The sequence below is a fragment of the Suillus bovinus genome, assembly GCF_016758785.1.
Source record: "Suillus bovinus strain UH-Sbo-P2 chromosome Unknown EDB93scaffold_1, whole genome shotgun sequence".
NCBI lineage: Eukaryota > Fungi > Basidiomycota > Agaricomycetes > Boletales > Suillaceae > Suillus > Suillus bovinus.
In genome coordinates, this window is record NW_024542057.1 from 1,574,821 (window position 1) to 1,596,069 (window position 21,249).

Below are 21,249 nucleotides of genomic sequence, written 5' to 3' on the forward strand. Positions count from 1 at the left end.
TTATGAAAACTATCATTTTGACAACTGCTAAGTAGTGTCAACATGTCAAAGATTGATTCGATTTGACCGTGCCCTGGTAATGATGCTCCAACTGTAGGCATTCTGATAAATTTTTCTTGATTGTAGTGTCCATTGATAACAACTAGTACGATTGTGATTTATGAAGTTCAACCAGCATGGACAACGCCGATGACTTGCCATCACTGTTCGCCTGGTGACAGTACGTGAGTGCCTTGATAGTTTTAGTCCTTGACCCGCGCTCGTGATTTCCATGCCTCGCTGCCGCTGCTCGCATGTTGACAGGGTGTAAGTGCCTTATGGTTTATAGTCCTCGATCCATACTCACCATCCTCATGCATTGCTGCTACTTTCCTGTTGATCAGAACGCGAGTGCCTTGATGGTATTTCGGATCTCATCATATCGCGTTCTCTTTGGTACTACGTAGACTTAGACTTGCGATTAGCTGTTCATCATCATTTTCAATCATGAGAATTTGGCAATTGGCTCGGTATGCTTCGATGCTGAAGCGGACAGGCACGGCGACTGACACCATTGTCGATGCTCATGGGGACGGCACGGCGTCTGGGAGTAAGTCATACACATGAAAGTCTGGAAGGTAGCGGTAGATCTAGAACAGACAAATCATCCAGGAGGCGAACACAGCGTTGTATGATCGTCTCGTAGTTGAGTATAACCTAATTATTGTCTCGACTAAGGGAAAGATATCAGACAGAAAGCCGGGACCGCACCATGAAGTGTACTATGTCTGCACGGTTGTTATCGGGTTCATTCTTTAGGTGACCATCGACCATTAAATGACGCCGTGAGTATGATGTCAGTGAGCAAACTTTGTGGAACTAGCCCGATCAGCACGCCGCGAATGCGAGAACGGTAATAGCCAACAGTGGACTGACTAGCTGCAATCATTGAACGCTACCATACAGGCGTGTCTCAGAGTCACCTTACCAAGGGGGAAATGGTCAACTTGAGATGCAGGCAGTAAGCATAAAAATCAAATTTCGAGGGGAATTTCAATTCTACAACTTTAGCCTGCTGCTCCTAATATACTATCATTCCGGGTAATCTGCAACATGCATGTAATATGCAAAATGTTCAAAACACCACAAAGCACTGCTCAACTCACTTCAAAAAAAATTCATGCATATGTAGACTACTTATATATGATATACTGTCCAAGTAAAATGAAAATTTCTTGAGTGTTGCAGCTGCGAGAGATGAAAAAGTGGTAATTTGTAAGCATGCAAGAACATAAATCACCCACATCCCATAGATCCTGCAGGTATATTCACAAAGTTATACCTGGAGCATAACATGATCACCTTGTCAGGATTACAGTGCACAATTTTGATAAAGCTCATCTTGTCATTTTAAGATGCTATAGAGGAAGAATTGACGACATGTCTGAAAACGTGACAGCCAGATAGGAGAGTGTGTAACAAATTCAATCTCCTCTACGGCACACTCGGCAAGTGCACAAAGTCTTGCATTGTCATCTCTTGCATTATTACAATGGCACCAAACTGCAGACCTACTACCAGGCAGAAGAAAGCTGAAGAAGAGATTCGCGAAGCCAACTTCACTGCTGCTATTCAGGCTATCAGAGAGAAAAAGGCCAAGAACCTCCGAATAGCAGCTGCAGAGTTTAAAGTCTCATACCATACTCTTTGTCAACGGGCACAGAACCTCACTAAACCTCATTCAAAAGCCCACAAAAACCTCCAATTACTTACTGAAGGGCAGGAAGTAACAATATGTGACTGGGCCAAGTATCTCACCATGACAGGTCACCCTCTCTCCAAGCGCAACCTTCGTGCAAAGGTTTATTTAATTCCTCTCGTTCTCGCAGGCGGCATGTTGAAATCGGCAATAACACTACTGAGTCAGTACCGCAAGACACGCTGATTCATCAAAATTCGATGCACGCACCATTTGGCACCTATCAACCACAGCCTATCCCTCAACCCTCAATGTCACACATAGATCTTCCCTCACTCGGCAGGTATGTGCCTCCACTCATTCCCCAATTTGTGCCGGCAGCTGGTAACAGAGGGGAATTTCGAGTTGGTGCTGAGGTACAGATGTATGATGGCAGGAGTCAACCTTATTCAGGACCATATCAATGGCAGTACACTCACAATAATAATTACATGGATCATGATGCATAATGGTTGATGACAATATATTGCTGTATTCCAGACCAAGCTTCCAGTTCGACGACTCAGTACTCAACGCCAACAGATCGAGAGCACTTGCGCAGTGTGGAGAGTCAAAGTTGACTGTGCGGGTGCTATGCCGAGGTGTGACTCGACGTGACCATATTTTGCAGATTAGCAGTCAGACCCTGAATTTTCTCGGCTTTCATCCGACACCACACCACAACGTCCTAAAAATGAGGAAAAATGAGATCTATATAGAGGCGGTACGAATCTACAACACTCTAAATTCGTGGAAGATAATATGAAGTGGTTGATGAGCTACAAAAGATTTGCTGAAAATGTTGCAGATTACCCGGAGTGATAGTAACTTTCGAAATTTGGTTAGAGACGGAACTCTGTCCACGTAAGAATGTCGATACTTTTCCAGCAATGTGGCTCGGCTATATACAAAGTGGCACGATTCGTCCGTTGGGGTAACGATAACAGCATTCGCGAATGATCAGTAGTCATCATCATCATGGTTACTATGATAGGTATTTGAGACATGCAAAGTTTGTGTAGGGTTCATGCTTACTCAGGATAGCCATCATTGAAAACGCCGAAGTCACCATGCATCTCCTGTTGAAGAGAGATAGATCAAGTAAAGTTCTATTTTTCTTTTTTTTTAAAAATGTGGACATACTGCATCATAAAATGGGTCTTCTTCGCCATCATCGTCGATGGGTTCCCAAGGTGGGTCGACAGCCACCCATCTACAAGTAGGTTATTAGACCGAGTCATAAGGCGATTTCGACTCACTTCTCGATCGAATCGTCAATTTTCTCATTTCCGCGTTCACTGGGAGGCACCCAGAACTTTGAACGAGGCTCCTTTAGCTTATAGATGGGCATGTATTTTGCGCCCGATTTGCTTCCTTCACGGTAAACACCATGGTTGGTTCCTGAAGACCAGGTGAAACTCGTTGCTCCTCCAACATCAACAACCGGTACAATAGGCCCGTTGGCTTGAAGTGTCACGGGGAATTTTTCGACTTCTGTGCGAAGTGTGAACAGCGCAGAAGAACTTACACTTGCCGGGCTTACCAGTGGTAGACATGTACATCGCATATGCTGCGCAACACGTCACTTTGGTGACTACATACTTCTCTTTGAGGACATCAGGTCTGGACTTGATCAGCCTGATGATGCGCTCATCGTTGGGAATGCTGATGTGTGTTGCCTTCGCTGCTCGCCTCATACCATCGGACTCAAACTCGACTTTGAGGGCAACCTTCCCTGCACCAGGCACGGTGCTGTAACACAGTCAGATATATACCTAAAAACTAGATATTCAGCACCTACGCTTCAGTAGCTGTGTCGACGTTCTCGACGGTGGCACCCACGATTGAACGATGTATGTGTCGTTCCCTTCCGTTTCTATGGGGCGTAGTGCCGTGTCCGTCATGTCGATATCGACATCGTTCTGCAATGTGTAAAGGTTCCCTTCCCATTCGAATTCTCCAGTGTCCTTGTTGACCATTCCATAGTCGCCTACCTATGCCTGTCAGGTCAATAGAAAAAAAGTGGGGCCTTTATGCATACATTGATCGCCGTTAGTGGATCCCAGTTGACGAACTGGTATGTAGGGGTGTAAAGGAGGTCCATAAACTTCCGTGACTCGGACCTCATCGCAACGATATTGCCGTCAGATGGGCAGGTTCTTGAGACCATGGGCAGTGTAGACTTCACTATATATTTTTGACCGGCGCTATGATGTATTAGATAATGAACGATCTTGAAAGAGGTCACAATTACCCATCAGTGCGGGCTCTACAGGATGATAATTGACGTTACTACGAGACAGAAGCCGCAGAAAACAATGCGGAAGAAGGGCAGTGCTAGCGTTAAGTTCATGAGCTGTATCCTCACAGCTTCCAAGTACATCCCAGTATTTTCCTTTCGGATGTTGCAGGTTGAGCAAGTTCTTGTTGAAACATCCAGAACCGACGAAAGGCATCAGACACGTCCAGGCGGTCCAGCTCCACGCGCGTCATTCTGGATCATGCACCAATCGGACTTCTAAATAACTCACGGCAAATCGGCACCGTAACTCGTGACTTGTGTTGAGCGCTGGGCCACCATACTCCAAGAACCTCACTGGGTCCTTGACATATATTCGATGTTCAACGTGCACAATTATAACCTCATGCGATACGGTGTCATTGTCTGACAGCAGCTGTAGGTAATGTCCTTGTCAAACTTTCAAGGCTGGCGACATTCAGACAGTGCTTCGCAATAGGCTGCACGAATTCGTGTGAAAGTGTGGAATGCCCTGCGCTTAGCCTCAGCACTCAGCCTTATTTATCGTTTTGGCTATTTTGATCGATATCTCAATCTAGAATGCGCGTCTGCTGCCAGTGTACAAATCTCACGCGCACTGTCCACGAGGCTATGGGTAGCTCGGTATTTTTCGACTCGCTTCGGTCTTGTGAACTCATTGTGGGTGCTGTGTGCGTCCTGTGCTGAGGCTGGCTCCCTCCTCTATAATCCTTCAGGAAGTCAGGTACTGCAGTATTTCGTGGCCCTCAGCAAATATCTTATTCTCAAGTGTTAGTTTAGATCTATCCCTCAGCCATCGTCATGGCCCGCCGTCGACGTGTTACCTTCGAGTCTTCAAGTTCGTCAGAATCAGACTCTGATTCAGACTTTTCTTCAGCCTCATCGCGCAAACCCTCCCCTACTCCTCCAGGAGAGAAACCTGCTCCCAGTGCCGAGCCCTTGAAAGGGAAAAAGCGTAAGCGTAAGTCGTCAAACAACAAGACGAAGAGTTCAAAGCGTCCTCGGTCGTAAGTCGTTGTGTTGTACAGCACATGTATGGAGTTAATCTCGCATTTTCAGGCAAAAAAGAGACGAGTGCGCATATGAAGCACTGATCATATGAATACATAACAATATGCGTATTGTTTAGTCAGGAGACAAGCCACCCAAGACATATCCAGGATCCGGGAGAGGTACACCTCAGTGGAGTGCAACAAGTCCTCATTACTGGTATGTAATATCAATCTCCGTTTAGCACATATTGACGATTTCCAAGCCATCCGCGCAACTGATCTCACCCTTGGTCTCCGATGGATTCCTGCTGGGTTCTATGCGTTGGTCGAGGCTGACGGTGCTGAATACCAGACAAGCAATAAATCTGCACACATAGATCAGGCTGTTGTCGAATGGCACGAGCACATTCTTCTGTAAGTTGTCTTTAACAGCATCCGCCCTGCAGGTATTGAGAAAGTCTAGGCCGCGCGAGCCATCCTCTAAAGTTCGGGTTAGCGTGTATGCATCATTTGAAATGGGCCCCATGCTCTGTCATGGAGAACTCCTCCGCACATTCGAGATCTCCGTCGGAGAACTACTGGATCGCAGCAAAAAATTTCATCGTCAGCTTTGTCTATTGCGAGTAACACCTGATGGATGCTAACGAGTATCGTAGCTATAATCTTTGAGCCAAAGGAGGAGGAAGTCGTATCCGCCTGTACTTCACTGTTCATGACAGTGGAGCAGCGACTGCCTGATCAAAATGATACCGCAGGTCTATGCCCCCTTACTACTGTGAGTGATTGATTGAGTCGGGCACTCTGATGCTGAGACGTGTAACATGTAGGTTACATCGGGCGATATGGATTCATTAGCATTAGAAACTGATGCCGGACATCGTCTTCTCATACAATACCGCAGGACGCAGAACAGTGGGGATCTCGACCAATCCATAAACCACTTTGAACGTGCATTGGATCTCTGTCCCATGGACCATCCCTACCGCCCCGCAGCACTCTTCAATCTAGCCAGCGCAAAGTTTATTAGTTGCCAAGCTAATGGGATATGCCTCGACGTCGACATTCCTATCTCTTTTTTTCAACGTGCTCTTGATTCGCGTCCCATGGGTCATCCAGACAGACCTACCACTCAACTCCACCTTGCTATGTCTCTGCTCTCTCGCTTCGCGAAATACGGCTTTCAAACAGATGCAGACACAGCTGAAGAGTTACTGAGCGAAGTCCTCGATGTCTGCCACTCCAACAGCCACATTTACAGAGCAGCTTCAGTTACAATTAAAACATCTGCTCTGCGTTTTGCCGGAAACATTAATGCAAATGATTTTGAGTGGGAGCGGCGGGCAGCATCTGTGCTTCCTCTATCGCCCGATCAACTGGTTGATCGAGCAGAGTGGTGTTTGCAGAGAGATGAACCCCATGAATTAGATGAAGTGATATCTCTTCATGTTGACGCACTGGGGTACTACAACACCAGGCATGCTTGTCAAGCGCAGTTGCTAAGTAATTTGGCGCTCATGCTGGAAGCTCGCTTCCAGCACCCAGGGAACGACGAAGACTTGGATGATGCTATCGCACTCAACAGGAAAGTGCTGGCCTGGCGCCCCGTCGGTCACCCAGATCGGTCCACATCATTAAATAACCTCGCGATTCATCTCTCCTCTCGTTTTGAACACCGAGGCAACGATGAAGACTTAGATGAGGCCATCGCACTTGACAGGGAAGCACTCGCCTTGTGCCCCGTCGGTCACACAGATCGGTCCACATTATTAAATAACCTTGCGATTGATCTCTCCTCCCGCTTCAGGCACCAAGGCAATGACGAAGACTTGGATGAGGCTATCGCACTTCACACGGAAGCGCTGTCCTTGCGCCCCGTCGGTCACACGGATCGGTCCGCATCATTAAATAACCTCGCGATTGATCTCTCCTCCCGCTTCAAGCACCGAGGCAACGAAGAAGACTTGGATGAGGCTATCGCACTTCATACGGAAGCGCTGGCTTTGCACCCTGTCGGTCACACAGATCGGTCCATGTCGTTAAATAACCTTGCGAAAGAACTCTCATCCCGCTTTGAGCACCGGGGCAACGAAGAAGACTTGGATCAGGCTATCTCACTTCATACGGAAGCGCTGGCTTTGCACCCCGTCGGTCACACAGATCGGTCCATGTCGTTAAATAACCTCGCGAAAGAACTCTCCTCCCGCTTTGAACATCGAGGCAACGAAGAAGACTTGGATGAGGCTATCGCACTTCATACGGAAGCGCTGGCTTTGCGCCCTGTCGGTCACACAGATCGGTCCATGTCATTAAATAACCTCGCGAAAGAACTCTCCTCCCGCTTTGAGCACCAAGGCAACGAAGAAGACTTGGATGAGGCTATCGCACTTCATACGGAAGCGCTGGCCTTGCGCCCCGTCGGTCACACGGATCGGTCCGCATCATTAAATAACCTCGCGATTGATCTCTCCTCCCGCTTCAAGCACCGAGGCAACGAAGAAGACTTGGATGAGGCTATCTCACTTCATACGGAAGCGCTGGCTTTGCACCCTGTCGGTCACACAGATCGGTCCATGTCGTTAAATAACCTTGCGAAAGAACTCTCATCCCGCTTTGAGCACCAAGGCAACGAAGAAGACTTGGATGAGGCTATCGCACTTCATACGGAAGCGCTGGCTTTGCACCCCGTCGGTCACACAGATCGGTCCATGTCATTAAATAACCTCGCGAAAGTACTCTCCTCCCGCTTTGAGCACCGGGGCAACGAAGAAGACTTGGATAAGGCTATCGCACTTCATACGGAAGCGCTGGCCTTGCGCCCTGTCGGTCACACATATCGGTCCGCATCATTAAATAACCTCGCGTTTCTTCTTTCTTCCCGCTTTGAGCACCGAGGCAACGAAGAAGACTTGGATCAGGCTATCGCACTTCATACGGAAGCGCTGGTTTTGCACCCCGTCGGTCACACAGATCGGTCCATGTCATTAAATAACCTTGCGAAAGAACTCTCCTCCCGCTTTGAACATCGAGGCAACGAAGAAGACTTGGATGAGGCCATCACACTTCATACGGAAGCGCTGGCCTTGCGCCCCGTCGGTCACACAGATCGGTCCATGTCAATGTGTAGCCTCGCAAGTTCACTCATTTCCCGCTTTGAGCATCGAGGTAACAGAGAAGACCTCGACGAGGCACGCGAGAACCTCCGTTGTGCATTGAATCTGCTGAGCCAACATGATCCTTATCGACTATTAGTCCATGAATCGCTAGCCAGTGTCTATCTATCATACCATCATTCAGGGCTTGACGACATTGGTGCGGGCGAAGATACGGACAGCCTCGATGTTGCTATGCATCACCTCAAGACAGCAGCAAATGTTGTCTCTGGAGGCCCGCTATCCCGCCTACAAAAAAGCTTCCGCTGGGTTCGCTATGCTGAACAACACAGACATAATACTCAGTTGGAGGCGTATGAGACTTCGATGAAACTTATGGACGCTTACATGTCCACGACAGCTTCAGTATCCTCTCGTCATAGGGCCATGAAGGACTTCCCACTGGCACTTGCCGTGGATGCTGCATCGTGTGCTCTTCGTAGCGGTGACGTGTGTCGTGCTGTTGAGTTGTTGGAGCAAGGCAGGACTGTCATCTGGACCCAGATGACACGACTCCGCATGCCTCTTGACGGTCTCCAGACACGCGGTGATCATGCAGCGGCCCTCTTGAAGAGATTCAGAGACCTTAGCTCCCTCCTCGATAAACCTCCTGCGAGTCAACCAGACGCAACCTCAAGAGTCAACGTAGACGCAGAAGAAACCCGGTACAGACGTCTAGTGAAGGAGTGGAACAGCGCTGTAGAAGAGATCCGGACGATCGAAGGCTTCTCTCGCTTCCTCCTCCCCCCCTTATTCTCCGATCTTCAAGAAGCAGCTCGTGAAGGGCCTATCATCGTACTCATTGGAAGCAAGTCGTCTTGCCATGCCATTATCATCCCACACAAGCAAACTCCGATCAGCATCCAACTCTCTACCAGCATCGAGAAGCTCCAAATATTGGTGGACAAGCTCCATCGCACAGATAGTCCAGCGCTTAAAAAAGCCTTGACCGAGTTGTGGGATGACGTCGTCCGCCCGGTGGTCGAGAATCTGGACGGAATTGCACCGCGAGGTTCTCGAATATGGTGGTGCCCGACATCTGTCTTCAATTTCTTGCCGTTGCACGCCGCTGGCGAGTACAGGAAACAAGGACGGTTCCTTTCACATCTCTACATCTCTTCATACACGCCATCGCTCACCGCGCTGATCAAGGCTCGCAGAAGTCATGACAGGTCCCCCTCGGTACCCTTCGTTGCCATTGGTCAGGATCACCCAGCCGGTGCCTCATTCACCTTGGATGCTGTGGAGCCTGAACTGGAATTGGTACGGAGCCTTTTGCCTCCTCCCCCAACTATTTCGTTTTCCAAGATCACTAGTGTGGATGCCACAAAATCGAGAGCACTATGCGCATTGCGAGACAATACTTGGCTTCATCTTGCGTGTCACGGGACACAGAACATTGCCGAACCCTTCAAATCGGCCTTCCTTATGCGCGACGAGCCACTTTCGCTCCTCGACATCACACAAACAGATCTGTCTCGGCATCAATTTGCGTTTCTTTCTGCCTGCGAAACCGCAGTAGGTGACCGCAATACTCCTGATGAAGTGATACACCTAGCGGCTGGCCTGCAGTTTGCCGGGGTCAAGAGTGTCATTGGAACATTATGGAAGGTCAATGATAGTACCGTGGAGCGCTTAGTCAAGGCGTTCTACAAAAACTTTTGCGGGGATGGCACGATGAACTCGAAACGAGCTGCCCGGGCGCTGCACCGAGCGGTCTATTCGCTAGGTTCTGACCAAGACATACCTTTGGACCAGCGCATATTGTTCGTGCATATTGGGATATGATCGATACCGTGCGTCTTCCCACCTTACCGATCAAAGTATTTTTGACGACTTTGCATGTAGCATCCAGTCATGGCCACGCAAAACCTGTTGCCAAAGACTTCAATATTCCAGACTTTGAAACTATATACCCACACGATATGGACACTTGATTTTGATCTGAATTTGTATTTTCTAGTTTGTTGCCTCGAAGCTAAAGGTGATCGCTCTTAAGGTGAACTGATGGTTTGTGGGTACTATTATGATAAGAATGAAGTTGCACAACATTGATCTGGCATAACACCTCATGTTGCAAGACGCAATTTGCGATGATTAAGGTTTCGAGGCGTGAGGGCGTTGAATGCACTCTCACTTACCCTCACTATTACTGACTGATGCTTACCAAAAGGTGAGGGAGTTCTAGCGAGGGAACCACAGTATGATCATTTTCATTTTCTGGAGTTCGTTGCGTCCAAATCAAGGGGTGAACTTTTTAATGCAAACGGCTGTATCTCTCTTGGGTATCGAATTTAGGCTAAGGCATGAGGCTGAGGATCAACAAGAATTCATCTGTATCGGCTAATGCATGAGGCCTGAGGATTTACAGGAATTTAAATTTGTCTGTAAAACCATCCACCGTCTGTGTATAAAAGCGCGAAGTAATCACTGTTATTTTAATAACAAAGAACATCATCCAGCCCTCTCCTTCGAAGTACAACAATGAAGTTCATCTCACTCACCATGATGATTATATCTGCCGTAATGCCAGTACTTAGCGCAGTTATAGTAGCAAAAGTAACCCCCGACGGCATGCCATGCGAGTTCAACAAGGGCAAGTTTCGTGAGTACCTTTAGCATACGTTTTTGACCTCAGACCGCGTACTAAGTACGGGTGTTTTCAGAAGAATACCATTGCGGACTCCTCGCGGGTTATAACAACGGCAATGCATTTCTGTATGAGTGCGAGGAAGACTCTAAGATTCATGATTTGATTGATGATTGCTCCTGTCCGACTTGCTGTAGCGTCGAGAACGGAGGTAATCCTCGTTTAGGCGGGCACTATACATGCAAGCAGTAGTGAACTGATGGAAATGTGAGAAGGACATATATAACAATATTTACATAGTCAACATCAGCATAATTCTGCTACCGGCTGTTGCATTATGATACTTGGCTTTGTGAAGGAAAGCGGAGATTTGAATTCACATGCACAGGTTTGCAACTTGCCAAAGGCTCATGGATCACCTAAACTCGAGATCGAGAGAGGTCAGGCTTTATTGAATAGATATTGAAGGAGGCTCTGCGCCTGCTGGAATTGGTCATTTTAGAAGTGGTCTGTTCTCTGAACTTCAATATAAATGCTGTGTATAACATGTTTGAATTACAAGGACATGATGCATGATGAGCGGCATCGAGTTTCAATCAGACTCGGACACATTTATGTCAAGGCCAATGTCAGTCAACTTAGTTGTGATGTCCTGAAGGTCTTTGGTATTTGTTTTCACTACTCCCTCAGAGGCATTGTCATCGACAAATGTTTATTTGATCCGAGTCATGATATAAATCGTCACTACGACATTAAATAAATAAAAACCTATTAACATATCTATGAGTGGTAGGTAACCTTGTAGACAGATGCTATAATGAAGATGGTATCATTGAATCCATTGAACCGACATATGCATCCCGCTTCGTAACCGAACACGACTCTCATTCACTGGTGCCTCGACGCTCACACCAGAGGCCTGCTCAAAGGGTATTCGTCTTGATACGATTCTGGAGACTTGTAGTCTTCGTTGAGGGGCAGCACGATGCCTGCAGCAGAATAGATGATCACAACGGCATACTCCATGAGCATGTCCATTACGAGGTAGATTTGCCATTCGCCTGTGAAGATGTTGAATTTTGCCAGGTCGCCAGTGGGGGGTGCGGCAGTTCCGGTTATATCAAACGAGCTCGAAGAGAACGTGGACAGGACGCTGTAGAGCGTCCGAATGGCCAGGAATGGAAGTGCGATGGATATAGCCTTCAAGAGCTAAAGATAAGGCGTAAGAAAATGAGTTGTATAGATGACAATTGCTCCGGAAAGCTCACCTGCTTGCGGTATCTCATGATAAATCTGACTTGAGTCCATGCGTGGAAGCAAATGGCGACAAGGATGATGTATAGGACACAAAAGAGGATGACACCAGCCCTGCGCATGGTTGTGCCTGGATCCGAGCTTGAACTGGAACTTGTCGATTCAGAGATACCGGAGATGTTAAGGATAAGAGCGATGGTGCCGAGGAGTTGAAGAAGGCGGAATGGTCTTCTATATCTCGAAAAGCCATCAGGAGATTGGAACCTATAACGATAGTGTTCAGCGCATTCGACCTAAAATGGCAACTGGATGAACTTACATCGAGTGTAACAGACCAAGGGTGCAAAGCAACAGTGGAGACAGGCCAGATGATTCTAGGGCGTAGCCACCGATGTAAAGTGAAATATTTGCGGGCGTGATGTCCTCAGCTGCGACAAGCAAAGAACCACCTAATACTCGGACTGAAGGCATAACAGGGTCAAAACCATAACTTCAACGATTGAAACGACTTACTGATGCTGAATACCAATAACAAGACCCATCCATCACCTCGTGATAGGCCGTACTTGTAGACCAATCTGAGGGAAATGAACAGGAAGGGAATATACATTGCGATGGTCACCGCTGCAAGGATGCCTTGGGAGTCAAGAGCCATTATTACTGAAGAACTGGAGTTCAGGAAAGAGGCTGAATAAAGATATGGGAGATGATGGCATAGTTGTCAAAACTGTTTGCCTTTTGAATGAAATGTTGGCGGTGTCAGGACTCAGATATCGGACAAGGGTCCGTAAGCGCTGCGCTGTGCTGCCTCGTTGTGTTCATCTCCAGAAAGCTAGCGGCTGTGAGAGGCTGTGATATCGGAAACAAAGTTAAAGCGGGCGCAGATTCCAGAATAGGTGCTGCGCAGATAGTAATTGAAGTCAACCTTTCGCACTAAAGTTGAAGCAATTTGTACTGCGGCATCACAGAACCATATGTCGGTCCACGAACACAGCCGATAAAATTACCTTTGGCTGGCAGGACAACCAGGTACTAAACCCTTCCGCTTCCGAGGTGTCACATAATATGATAGGGAACGCAAGATTTGGCGTAAGCAAGAGCAAGTATGGTGACCAGTGACCATTAGTGTCTGGGGTTGTTTGTATTCGATGATGGATTGTAATGGAAACCTTCAAACACACGCTAAGTGGGTGCAAACAAATGACTCAATCAGCTCCGGTGGTAGATTTAGACTCCTGCTTTGAACCTTTCCCTCTGATCAAGTTCCAGCTGTTTTATGTACATGAAACTCCGTCACGACTTGAGGTTCAGCGTGACTTGTACTTTCAATAAAACATGTCTCTTATGTCCAACAAACATATTGGAATACTCAACTTCGAAGCAGGTGGCTATTTGAGAAAAATAAGTAGATCCATTTCTTCAAATAAGTGGGAAAAGGAGTAAAAAAAGTAAACTCGTGATTTACTGATGGCCTACATTTGTTATGCACATCGTTATCCCGCCGTTAAGACCTCCGTCGTGGACGCTACAGCACCTTGCACAGGCGCAATCCTTCAGGTTCACCAAAGTGTGGTTTTTGTTACACCAAAACAGAAATGGATTGCCGTTGTTATAACCGGCGAGTGTTCCGCAAGCCCACTGTTCTGCAAGCACCCGTACTTAGTAAGCCAGTCTGAGGATACATGTACGCTGAAGGTATTCACCAAGCTTGTCGCATGGCATGCCGTTGGGGTTTTTTTTTGCTATGACTGTTCCACACAATACTGGCAGCACGCTAGACATAATCATAATGACGAGTGAGGTGAGCTTCATTGTTGTACGGGTGATGTTCTTCGTTATCGAAATAACGGTGATTACTTGGCTCTTTTATACACAGACAACGGGAAACTTGGTCAAATGTTTTACAGACAATTCTATTCTCCTGTGAATCCTCAGGCCTCATGCATTAGCCGATACAGATGAATTCCTGTTGATCATCAGCCTCAAGCCAGAACAGTGTTACAAGAACGTATTGCCGTGGTAAAGGTACTGTAAGGCTGCTTGATTGAGTTCGACGGGGAATGATTCGGACCAAGAGAGAATGAGTGAGGGGAGTTTATTCACTCGTGCTATTGAAAGTAGGGACCGACTATTTGTATGTAAGTGAGCACAAAGGGAGTTCCATAAGTAGTACTTCAAACCGGTACAAAGGGAATTCCATAGCTGGTGTCCGTGGCTAGCAGAGTGACAATTCCTTACAGTACTATGTGTATCTGCCTCCTGATTTCGGAACTCTAATCGCATCTCGTCTTCCCGCCGTTAAGGCCTCCGTCCTGGACGCTACAGCAACTTGCACAGGTGCAATCCTTCAGGTCCACCAAAGTGTGGTTTTTGTTACACCAAAACAGAAATGGATTGCCGTTGTTATAACCGGCGAGTGTTCCGCAACCCCACTGTTCTGCAAGCACCCGTACTTAGTAAGCCAGTCTGAGGTCAATACATGTACGCTGAAGGTATTCACCAAGCTGATCACATGGCATGCCGTTGGGGTTTATTTTTGCTGTGACTGTTCCACACAATACTGGCAGCACGCTAGACATAATCATAATGACGAGTGAGGTGAGCTTCATTGTTGTACGAGTGATGTTCTTCGTTATCGAAATAACGGTGATTACTTGGCTCTTTTATACACAGACAACGGGAAACTTGGTCAAATGTTTTACAGACAATTCTATTCTCCTGTGAATCCTCAGGCCTCATGCATTAGCCGATACAGATGAATTCCTGTTAATCATCAGCCTCAAGCCAGAACAGTGTTACAAGAACGTATTGCCGTGGTAAAGGTACTATGTGTATCTGCCTCCTGATTTCGGAACTCTAATCGCATCTCATCTTCCCGCCGTTAAGGCCTCCGTCCTGGACGCTACAGCACCTTGCACAGGTGCAATCCTTCATGTCCACCAAAGTGTGGTTTTGGTTACACCAAAACAGAAATGGATTGCCGTTGTTATAACCGGCGAGTGTTCCGCAACCCCACTGTTCTGCAAGCACCCGTACTTAGTAAGCCAGTCTGAGGTCAATACATGTACGCTGAAGGTATTCACCAAGCTTGTCGCATGGCATGCCGTTGGGGTTTATTTTTGCTATGACTGTTCCACACAATACTGGCAGCACGCTAGACATAATCATAATGACGAGTGAGGTGAGCTTCATTGTTGTACGAGTGATGTTCTTCGTTATCGAAATAACGGTGATTACTTGGCTCTTTTATACACAGACAACGGGAAACTGGGTCAAATGTTTTACAGACAATTCTATTCTCCCGTGAATCCTCAGGCCTCATGCATTAGCCGATACGGATGAATTCCTGTTAATCATCAGCCTCAAGCCTTAGCCTGAATTCGATACCCAAACTGCATAATTGTCGACTCAAGTTACTTACTATGTAAGTAGAATACGATTAGTGCGGACTTCCATGGGGATTGTACCGTTCCCGAAGGGATAGTAGTACCGGTCCTTGAATCGCGCGATGGTGCCCCATAGTACTAAATTTAGCAATTTAATGTACTGGCAACCAAAATACTAACAGCGGCTGAACAGCCTCTTGGCGGTGCAAACAAATTGGCACAGACGAATTCTCGCTCGCACGACGCTGGATCTGTTCAAGTAATCCAAACACCAGTGCTCGGCAGAGTTCCGCGCCTCAGTCATGGTGGACTTTTGGGGATGCGACGAACCGTAGCCACATGTTTGTCGGTAGGAACAAGGATGCGATTCGGAGACACGCCACTTGATTCTATATTCAGGCTCAGCGGTGGCAAGCTATGGACGCTGCGGTCGAACATGAGCAAGATTAATATTAGGCCCACCCTATCATCATGCCGCGCGTAACGTGACGTTTGAGTGGATCCGTGACAGTTGTATTGATACCAGGTCGTGATGATCAAGAATAACAAGGTTTGATAGCCATTGAAGAGAGCCAGCTTCCTAGTGGGTGTTGGGTGCGCCCAATAGGATGAGGTCGGATGCGTACGAGACCCTTTCAAGTTGTTGCGGCCAGTTCGGGGTTCTGCATTTCGAGTCGAAGGCTTGAACCGGAGTTCGAACGCCTTATCAATTTAAGGGTTGCTTGAAGATTCTGCACCATACAAGCACTAAAACCGCTAAATAGGGTTCAGGGTAGATCCTCACTGACCACGGTCACAACTAAGGCCTGGGCTGCTATACAACAAGCTGAGACGGAGCTGGGCCCAATAGTTGATTATGTCTTCACCGCAGGAAAAAACTTCGATAAAGCTCTGCCAGAAATTTGAAGGTAACACCGCTTGGCACAAGCGTGCTATACATTTATTCTGAATAACGGATGATGACTTGTTCAAGAGACCGTGTAGGTAGTCGTGTACTTACCAGACATGACCATGTTTACGACTGGTGGATACGACAGGCCGACTTCTGGATCACTCGAGTCCCCAGTCAAATCTGGCATGAGAAAACAAAGCTTGTTCAGTGGGCACAAATATATGCAAATCTGTGGCAGAGCACCAACAGAAATTGTTGTGTTCCCTTTCTGAGCACTGGCAACACCATCATCGCCTTCTGACATCTGTTAGCTCAGTACCTTTAGGCAACATATCTCAGTATAGGCAGGCGAAACAGACATCTCCACTATAATAATAACCTCCTTCAGTGATCAATTTCAGATGCATCCTTGAGCCCACATCGATCTTCATCCATGATGGCAGATAATGATAATCACCAACTTGAATCTGGCAATTCTGGCTGGCCGAACAATTGTTCAGAGGAGGGTGAACCCCGAACTTGACCACAGGGAACATAGTAGGTCGAACAGAACGAAATATAGACCGGACCCAGTAGTTAGTTCAGTGTCCGAACCCGCTTCAGACGGCAGCAACTTGCATCTGTGGAGTGACGATTGCGCCGTTCTGTCAAATTCAGGAGGTTCGCCTTTCTAAACGCAACGCCTCGAGCGCCGCGGGGCCTGGCACTTACTGCTTTTTGTCCGCCATGGTCTCATACAAAAGGCAGGTAACCACCCAACCATTTCCCTTATCTTTATTTCTCCTTCCTCGACTCTCGGTTTTCAGGAGACATGGCACTCAACTCTCACGGAATTCTTGCAGCGGTGACCATCGCAATGTATGTTCCCTTCCTGTTCATTTCCATCAAGTTGGTGGTCAAGTACGGGCTATCGCGAGGTGATGGATGGGTCTTGTTGTTGGTATTCAGCATCAGTAAGTTGTCTTAATTGTTGAAGTTATAGTTTTAACCCTGTTATACCTTCAGTCCGAGTATTGGGCGGTTGTTTGCTTGTCGCAGCTGAGGAAATCACGCCAGCAAATACTTCACTATACATCGGCGGTTACGCCCTGGAGGCATCTGGCCTATCCCCACTGTTAATTTGCACGCTAGGTCTCTTGCACTCAGTGTGCGTTCATCCAGTTGCTATTTCAGATCGAATGTGCTGAACACTATTATAGGTTCCAAACTCCCGATGGCTTCTCGAGATATAACAGACCATTCCGCCTTCTTCAACTCCTCGGTATGGTCGCTCTCATCCTTGTCATAATCGGGATCTCCGACGAGTCAAGCTCCAGTTCCAGCTCAAGCTCGAGTGGGAACACCATGCGCAGGGCCGGCGTCATCCTTTTTTGCATCCTATATATTATCCTCGTCGGCATTTGCATCTTTTTATGGACCCAAATTGGCTCTGCCTTGAGATATCGCAAGCAGGTGAGCTTTTCGTGGTACTATCATCTATCTGACTCGTATACTTACGTCTCATCTTCAGCTTTTGAAGGCTATTTCCATCGCACTTCCATTCCTGGCCATTCGGACAATCTACAGCGTCCTGTCCACGTTCTCTTCGAGCTCGTTTGCGATAACCACTACTGGGACCACCGAAGCCAACACCGGCGACCTGGCAAAATTCAACATGTTCACTGGCGAATGGCAAATATACCTCGTAATGGACATGCTCATGGAGTATGCCATTGTGATCATCTATGCTGTTGCAGGCCTCGTGCTGCCCCTCAACAAAGATTACAGCTCTACGGATTCGTCTCAAGACGAGTATCCCTCGAGAAGGCCTCAGTTGTCAGCGTCATGGAGCCGGTGAACGAGAGTCGTTTCCAGTTACCAAACGGTATGTCGGTTCAATGGATTTGATGATACCATCCTCTGATCCATCTATTTAAAAGCTCACATAGCGCTCGTAAATATCAATACAATTAACCATCATGTATGAGCATAACCGCTGCTCCCGATTGAATCAACACTAATACAGCACGCGCTTTTACCAGCCATATATACTGGTACTTATGTAGATGAAAGGGCGATACTTACACATGTCATGCAGTTCGAAACCTTTCCAATATTTTATTTGACCTTAAGATTTGATTGCCTCTTGACATGACAGTTCACTTTCGGGTCTCGTGAATGGGCCAATGTACTTAACATTAGCTAAAGCACTAGCAGACACGATGTGCTCCCTTTCCGCCCCCAAAGTTCAATCTGACGTTCATCGAATTTCAATAATCATTGTGCCTGATTAACATTGATGATGTTTACATGGCCACGCGCAGGCGACGACTAGCAGTGATCCAAAGATACCATCTTCACTGGCTCCACGAATGTCAGGCCTATCGTCAAGATATCACACCCCCGCGAGGCGGACTGTTTGGAAGCCACAATGTCTTCATTGCAAACCTATGCAGGAATATTCACGCGTGATGTTATGCCAAAGTTTGTAAGGAAATGAGTATCTAGTATTGGCGACTCGGAGATGACAGGCGTCGTCCATGGATGAGTCGTTGAACTCGATCATGCACGAGGCCCAGCCATGATCACGGCTTCCTCCAATTATCAATGATGTTCATACAATTTTCCTTTGTTTGTATGCATACAAAGCAAGAACCTATATGCACGGTATTGGGCACATGGGGTAATAGCACAAGCCATCGTACTAGGCATACAATCTCTTTGTGTACCTGCAAAAAAAAATCAGGGACACATCCGCAACGGAACATCATCAACGTTACTCACGAATGCAACCCATGAACACCCCCTTCCACCTGGGCACTCGGCGTCCTTACCTCGAATCTCACACGACCCTCCTTCACACCTGCCTGTAGCTCTGAGACACTGCGCACGCCAATGTCCTGGAGACTGTGCTGGACACCGACGTGTAGGTATGGAATAAATGCCTTGACGCTGCCTTTGTCTTGGACGTCACCCGACACACCCTGAGCGACTTTGACCGCGGAGGACTCGGAAAAGTAGCGCGACGTGGCAGCGTTCTCGTGTGGCTTGCTCGAAAGGTGTGAAGTGTACTTCGTGGAACCAGGCTTGCCATTTGCCTGACCAGACGCGCCAGGTCTACCCTGCTCCATGGCCTCAAGACTACCCATGCCTCGGTAGGACTTCACACGCTTCCCATCGTGGTAGAAGTACTCTCCCGGAGCTTCTGTGGTGCCTGCAAGAAGCCCTCCCATCATCACAGCGCTCGCACCGAGGGAAAGTGCCTTGACAATGTGCCCGACATTGCTGATACCACCATCTGCAATTACTGGGATACCGAACTTGGATGCAAACTCGGCAACAGCAAATACAGCTGTAGCCTGTGGACGACCGACAGCCATAACCTCCTGCGTGATACAGATGGAGCCGCTACCCATGCCGACGCGAAGAGCGTCCGCCCCAGCAGCGATGAGGTTGGCAGCTTGCTCACGAGTGACGACATTGCCTGCGATGACCTCAAGCTTGGGGAACGTCTGCTTGATCCATTGAATCATGTCGATCTGGAAGATGGAGTTGCCCTGCGATGAGTCAAGTACGACGATGTCGAGACCAGCCTCGACGAGAAGCTCGAGGCGCTCTTTATCACTGAGTCGCGTGCCGACTGCAGCTGCGGCATATAGCTGCTTGCTGTTAGGGTCCTTGCTAGCAAGTGGGTAGTTTTGGTTTTTGAGGAGGTCAGAGCGGGCGAGGAGAGAGGTGAGACGACCTTGTTCATCGACGATGGGGAGTTTGCCCTTTTTGGAAGAACGGAGGATCTGGTTGGCCTCTGCGAGCGTGACACCCTGGGGAGCAGTGACAAGAGACGTGGTCATGACCTCGCCGAGGAGTGTCTCAGGCGACTCAAATTGTACGTCGCGTGAGGTCACGATACCAACAAGTTTAGCTCCCAGATGTCCAGTTTCTAAAGAATGCGCATTAGATTTTGATCACACGAGCACGATGGGCGAAGTGGAAGATCAGATGGCCAAAATGAGATGATATCCGCAAATCACAGGTAAAACCCGTTACTCGGAAGAACGAAGGTTATTGGAAAAGGAGTTCATCAAGGAGACGCAGGTGAAACGTATAACACACCTGTAATAGGAATACCACAGAAACCAAGACGTGCCTTGACGTCAAGGACGTCTGCAACCGTATGATTTGGAGAGAATACGACAGGATCCGCGATGAAACCATTCTCGTGCCTTTTAACGGCTCGAACCATAGCCGCTTGAGATTCAGGAGACTGGTTATGATGAATGATACCGATACCACCTAGCAGCGCGAGACTGATAGCCATGTCAGTCTCGGTAACGGTATCCATAGGACTGCTCATGAATGGGGTTCTGAGAACGACATTACGAGTGATTCTGGTATCGGTGATCACATCAGACGCAGGGAAATCGATCTTTCCGGGAAGCATGAGAAAATCGTTATAAGTGAGACCACCATGGATGCGGGAATCCATGAGATCCTTGACAGAGAGACCGTCTAGGCATTGATAAGATGCTAGATGGGCGACAGCGTCTGAGGAAGATAGGACATTTGCTTTCGATGGGGCGGGCATTTTAGCCAAATTGTGGAAGTGGGCAAAGCCCGCAAACAACGCGTGACGCTTAGACTTATATAAGGTGCCATTTGGACAGCGAATTCCATTTTCAAATTTCGGATTCGTGGTCACATGCAACATAATTATATAAGCTGGGTTACCGTATCAGGTTCCAATACGATAACGATCATCAGCGCTGTACGACGACCATGCCAGCTGCTACCCTACAACAACTTGACTACGATGGACCACTTGGGATGGTGCAACGAGGGCGTATACAGCGCCTGATGTTTATTCTAATTGCTGTTGTTGCCCAGGCCCTCATAGACTATCAGACACACTTCCTAACCTGCCATGTGTGCATACCCTATCACACATCTGCTTTAACAGGCGAAGCGTGGGTGTTGGAACTCATGGTCGGTCACCCTGATCGCATCAAACACAA

The 21,249-nt window shown here is 47.7% G+C and overlaps 6 protein-coding genes across 6 annotated transcripts; 3 read left to right on the forward strand and 3 right to left on the reverse strand.

Moving 5' to 3' along the window:
- The first annotated feature begins 1,544 nt into the window (after positions 1–1,544).
- On the forward strand, positions 1,545–2,422 carry EDB93DRAFT_1113906 (uncharacterized protein). The gene is made up of 2 exons (XM_041448222.1): positions 1,545–1,901; positions 2,003–2,422. Exons 1-2 carry the CDS (start codon positions 1,799–1,801, stop codon positions 2,185–2,187), a joined length of 288 nt encoding a protein of 95 aa, XP_041313931.1. The 5' UTR covers positions 1,545–1,798; the 3' UTR covers positions 2,188–2,422.
- Positions 2,423–2,677: 255 nt separating this feature from the next.
- EDB93DRAFT_1244938 (uncharacterized protein) lies at positions 2,678–3,821 on the reverse strand (the record flags this gene model as incomplete). Its single annotated transcript, XM_041452260.1, has 7 exons — positions 2,678–2,702; positions 2,753–2,796; positions 2,861–2,930; positions 2,977–3,211; positions 3,261–3,469; positions 3,515–3,711; positions 3,759–3,821. 7 exons carry the CDS (start codon positions 3,819–3,821, stop codon positions 2,678–2,680), a joined length of 843 nt encoding a protein of 280 aa, XP_041313932.1.
- Positions 3,822–5,196: 1,375 nt separating this feature from the next.
- Positions 5,197–10,036, forward strand: EDB93DRAFT_45233 (CHAT domain-containing protein). Its single transcript, XM_041456418.1, has 6 exons — positions 5,197–5,204; positions 5,251–5,401; positions 5,451–5,590; positions 5,644–5,762; positions 5,815–9,932; positions 9,985–10,036. The coding sequence occupies exons 3-5, from the start codon at positions 5,503–5,505 to the stop codon at positions 9,922–9,924; spliced, it is 4,317 nt and encodes a 1,438-aa protein (XP_041313933.1). The 5' UTR covers positions 5,197–5,204; positions 5,251–5,401; positions 5,451–5,502; the 3' UTR covers positions 9,925–9,932; positions 9,985–10,036.
- Positions 10,037–11,632: 1,596 nt separating this feature from the next.
- EDB93DRAFT_1073789 (uncharacterized protein) lies at positions 11,633–12,635 on the reverse strand (the record flags this gene model as incomplete). Its single annotated transcript, XM_041445040.1, has 4 exons — positions 11,633–11,935; positions 11,995–12,244; positions 12,300–12,441; positions 12,494–12,635. 4 exons carry the CDS (start codon positions 12,633–12,635, stop codon positions 11,633–11,635), a joined length of 837 nt encoding a protein of 278 aa, XP_041313934.1.
- A 4,270-nt stretch (positions 12,636–16,905) lies between these two features.
- On the forward strand, positions 16,906–18,349 carry EDB93DRAFT_45469 (uncharacterized protein). Its single transcript, XM_041456427.1, has 6 exons — positions 16,906–17,001; positions 17,101–17,211; positions 17,264–17,405; positions 17,458–17,710; positions 17,769–18,122; positions 18,178–18,349. The coding sequence occupies exons 2-5, from the start codon at positions 17,115–17,117 to the stop codon at positions 18,093–18,095; spliced, it is 819 nt and encodes a 272-aa protein (XP_041313935.1). The 5' UTR covers positions 16,906–17,001; positions 17,101–17,114; the 3' UTR covers positions 18,096–18,122; positions 18,178–18,349.
- Positions 18,350–18,521: 172 nt separating this feature from the next.
- EDB93DRAFT_1217701 (IMP dehydrogenase/GMP reductase) lies at positions 18,522–20,869 on the reverse strand. The gene is made up of 3 exons (XM_041451087.1): positions 20,351–20,869; positions 19,022–20,177; positions 18,522–18,966 (listed from the first exon to the last, which is right to left on the reverse strand). Exons 1-3 carry the CDS (start codon positions 20,820–20,822, stop codon positions 18,942–18,944), a joined length of 1,653 nt encoding a protein of 550 aa, XP_041313936.1. The 5' UTR covers positions 20,823–20,869; the 3' UTR covers positions 18,522–18,941.
- Positions 20,870–21,249: the final 380 nt, after the last annotated feature.

Excerpts from the sequence above, each read along its gene's own strand:
- EDB93DRAFT_1113906 (XM_041448222.1), top strand. The coding sequence starts at position 1,799 with ATGACAGGTCACCCTCTCTCCAAGCGCAACCTTCGTGCAAAGGTTTAT. Across the intron at positions 1,902-2,002 it reads ATCGGCAATAACACTACTGA|ATCTTCCCTCACTCGGCAGG; the intron begins GTCAGTACCGCA and ends TGTCACACATAG.
- EDB93DRAFT_45233 (XM_041456418.1), top strand. The coding sequence starts at position 5,503 with ATGGGCCCCATGCTCTGTCATGGAGAACTCCTCCGCACATTCGAGATC. Across the intron at positions 5,591-5,643 it reads TCGCAGCAAAAAATTTCATC|CTATAATCTTTGAGCCAAAG; the intron begins GTCAGCTTTGTC and ends CGAGTATCGTAG. Across the intron at positions 5,763-5,814 it reads GTCTATGCCCCCTTACTACT|GTTACATCGGGCGATATGGA; the intron begins GTGAGTGATTGA and ends TGTAACATGTAG.
- EDB93DRAFT_45469 (XM_041456427.1), top strand. The coding sequence starts at position 17,115 with ATGTATGTTCCCTTCCTGTTCATTTCCATCAAGTTGGTGGTCAAGTAC. Across the intron at positions 17,406-17,457 it reads CTAGGTCTCTTGCACTCAGT|GTTCCAAACTCCCGATGGCT; the intron begins GTGCGTTCATCC and ends ACACTATTATAG. Across the intron at positions 17,711-17,768 it reads CCTTGAGATATCGCAAGCAG|CTTTTGAAGGCTATTTCCAT; the intron begins GTGAGCTTTTCG and ends TCTCATCTTCAG.
- EDB93DRAFT_1217701 (XM_041451087.1), bottom strand. The coding sequence starts at position 20,822 with ATGCCCGCCCCATCGAAAGCAAATGTCCTATCTTCCTCAGACGCTGTC. Across the intron at positions 20,178-20,350 it reads CTGTGGTATTCCTATTACAG|AAACTGGACATCTGGGAGCT; the intron begins GTGTGTTATACG and ends CGCATTCTTTAG. Across the intron at positions 18,967-19,021 it reads GGTGTTCATGGGTTGCATTC|GTACACAAAGAGATTGTATG; the intron begins GTGAGTAACGTT and ends TTTTTTTTGCAG.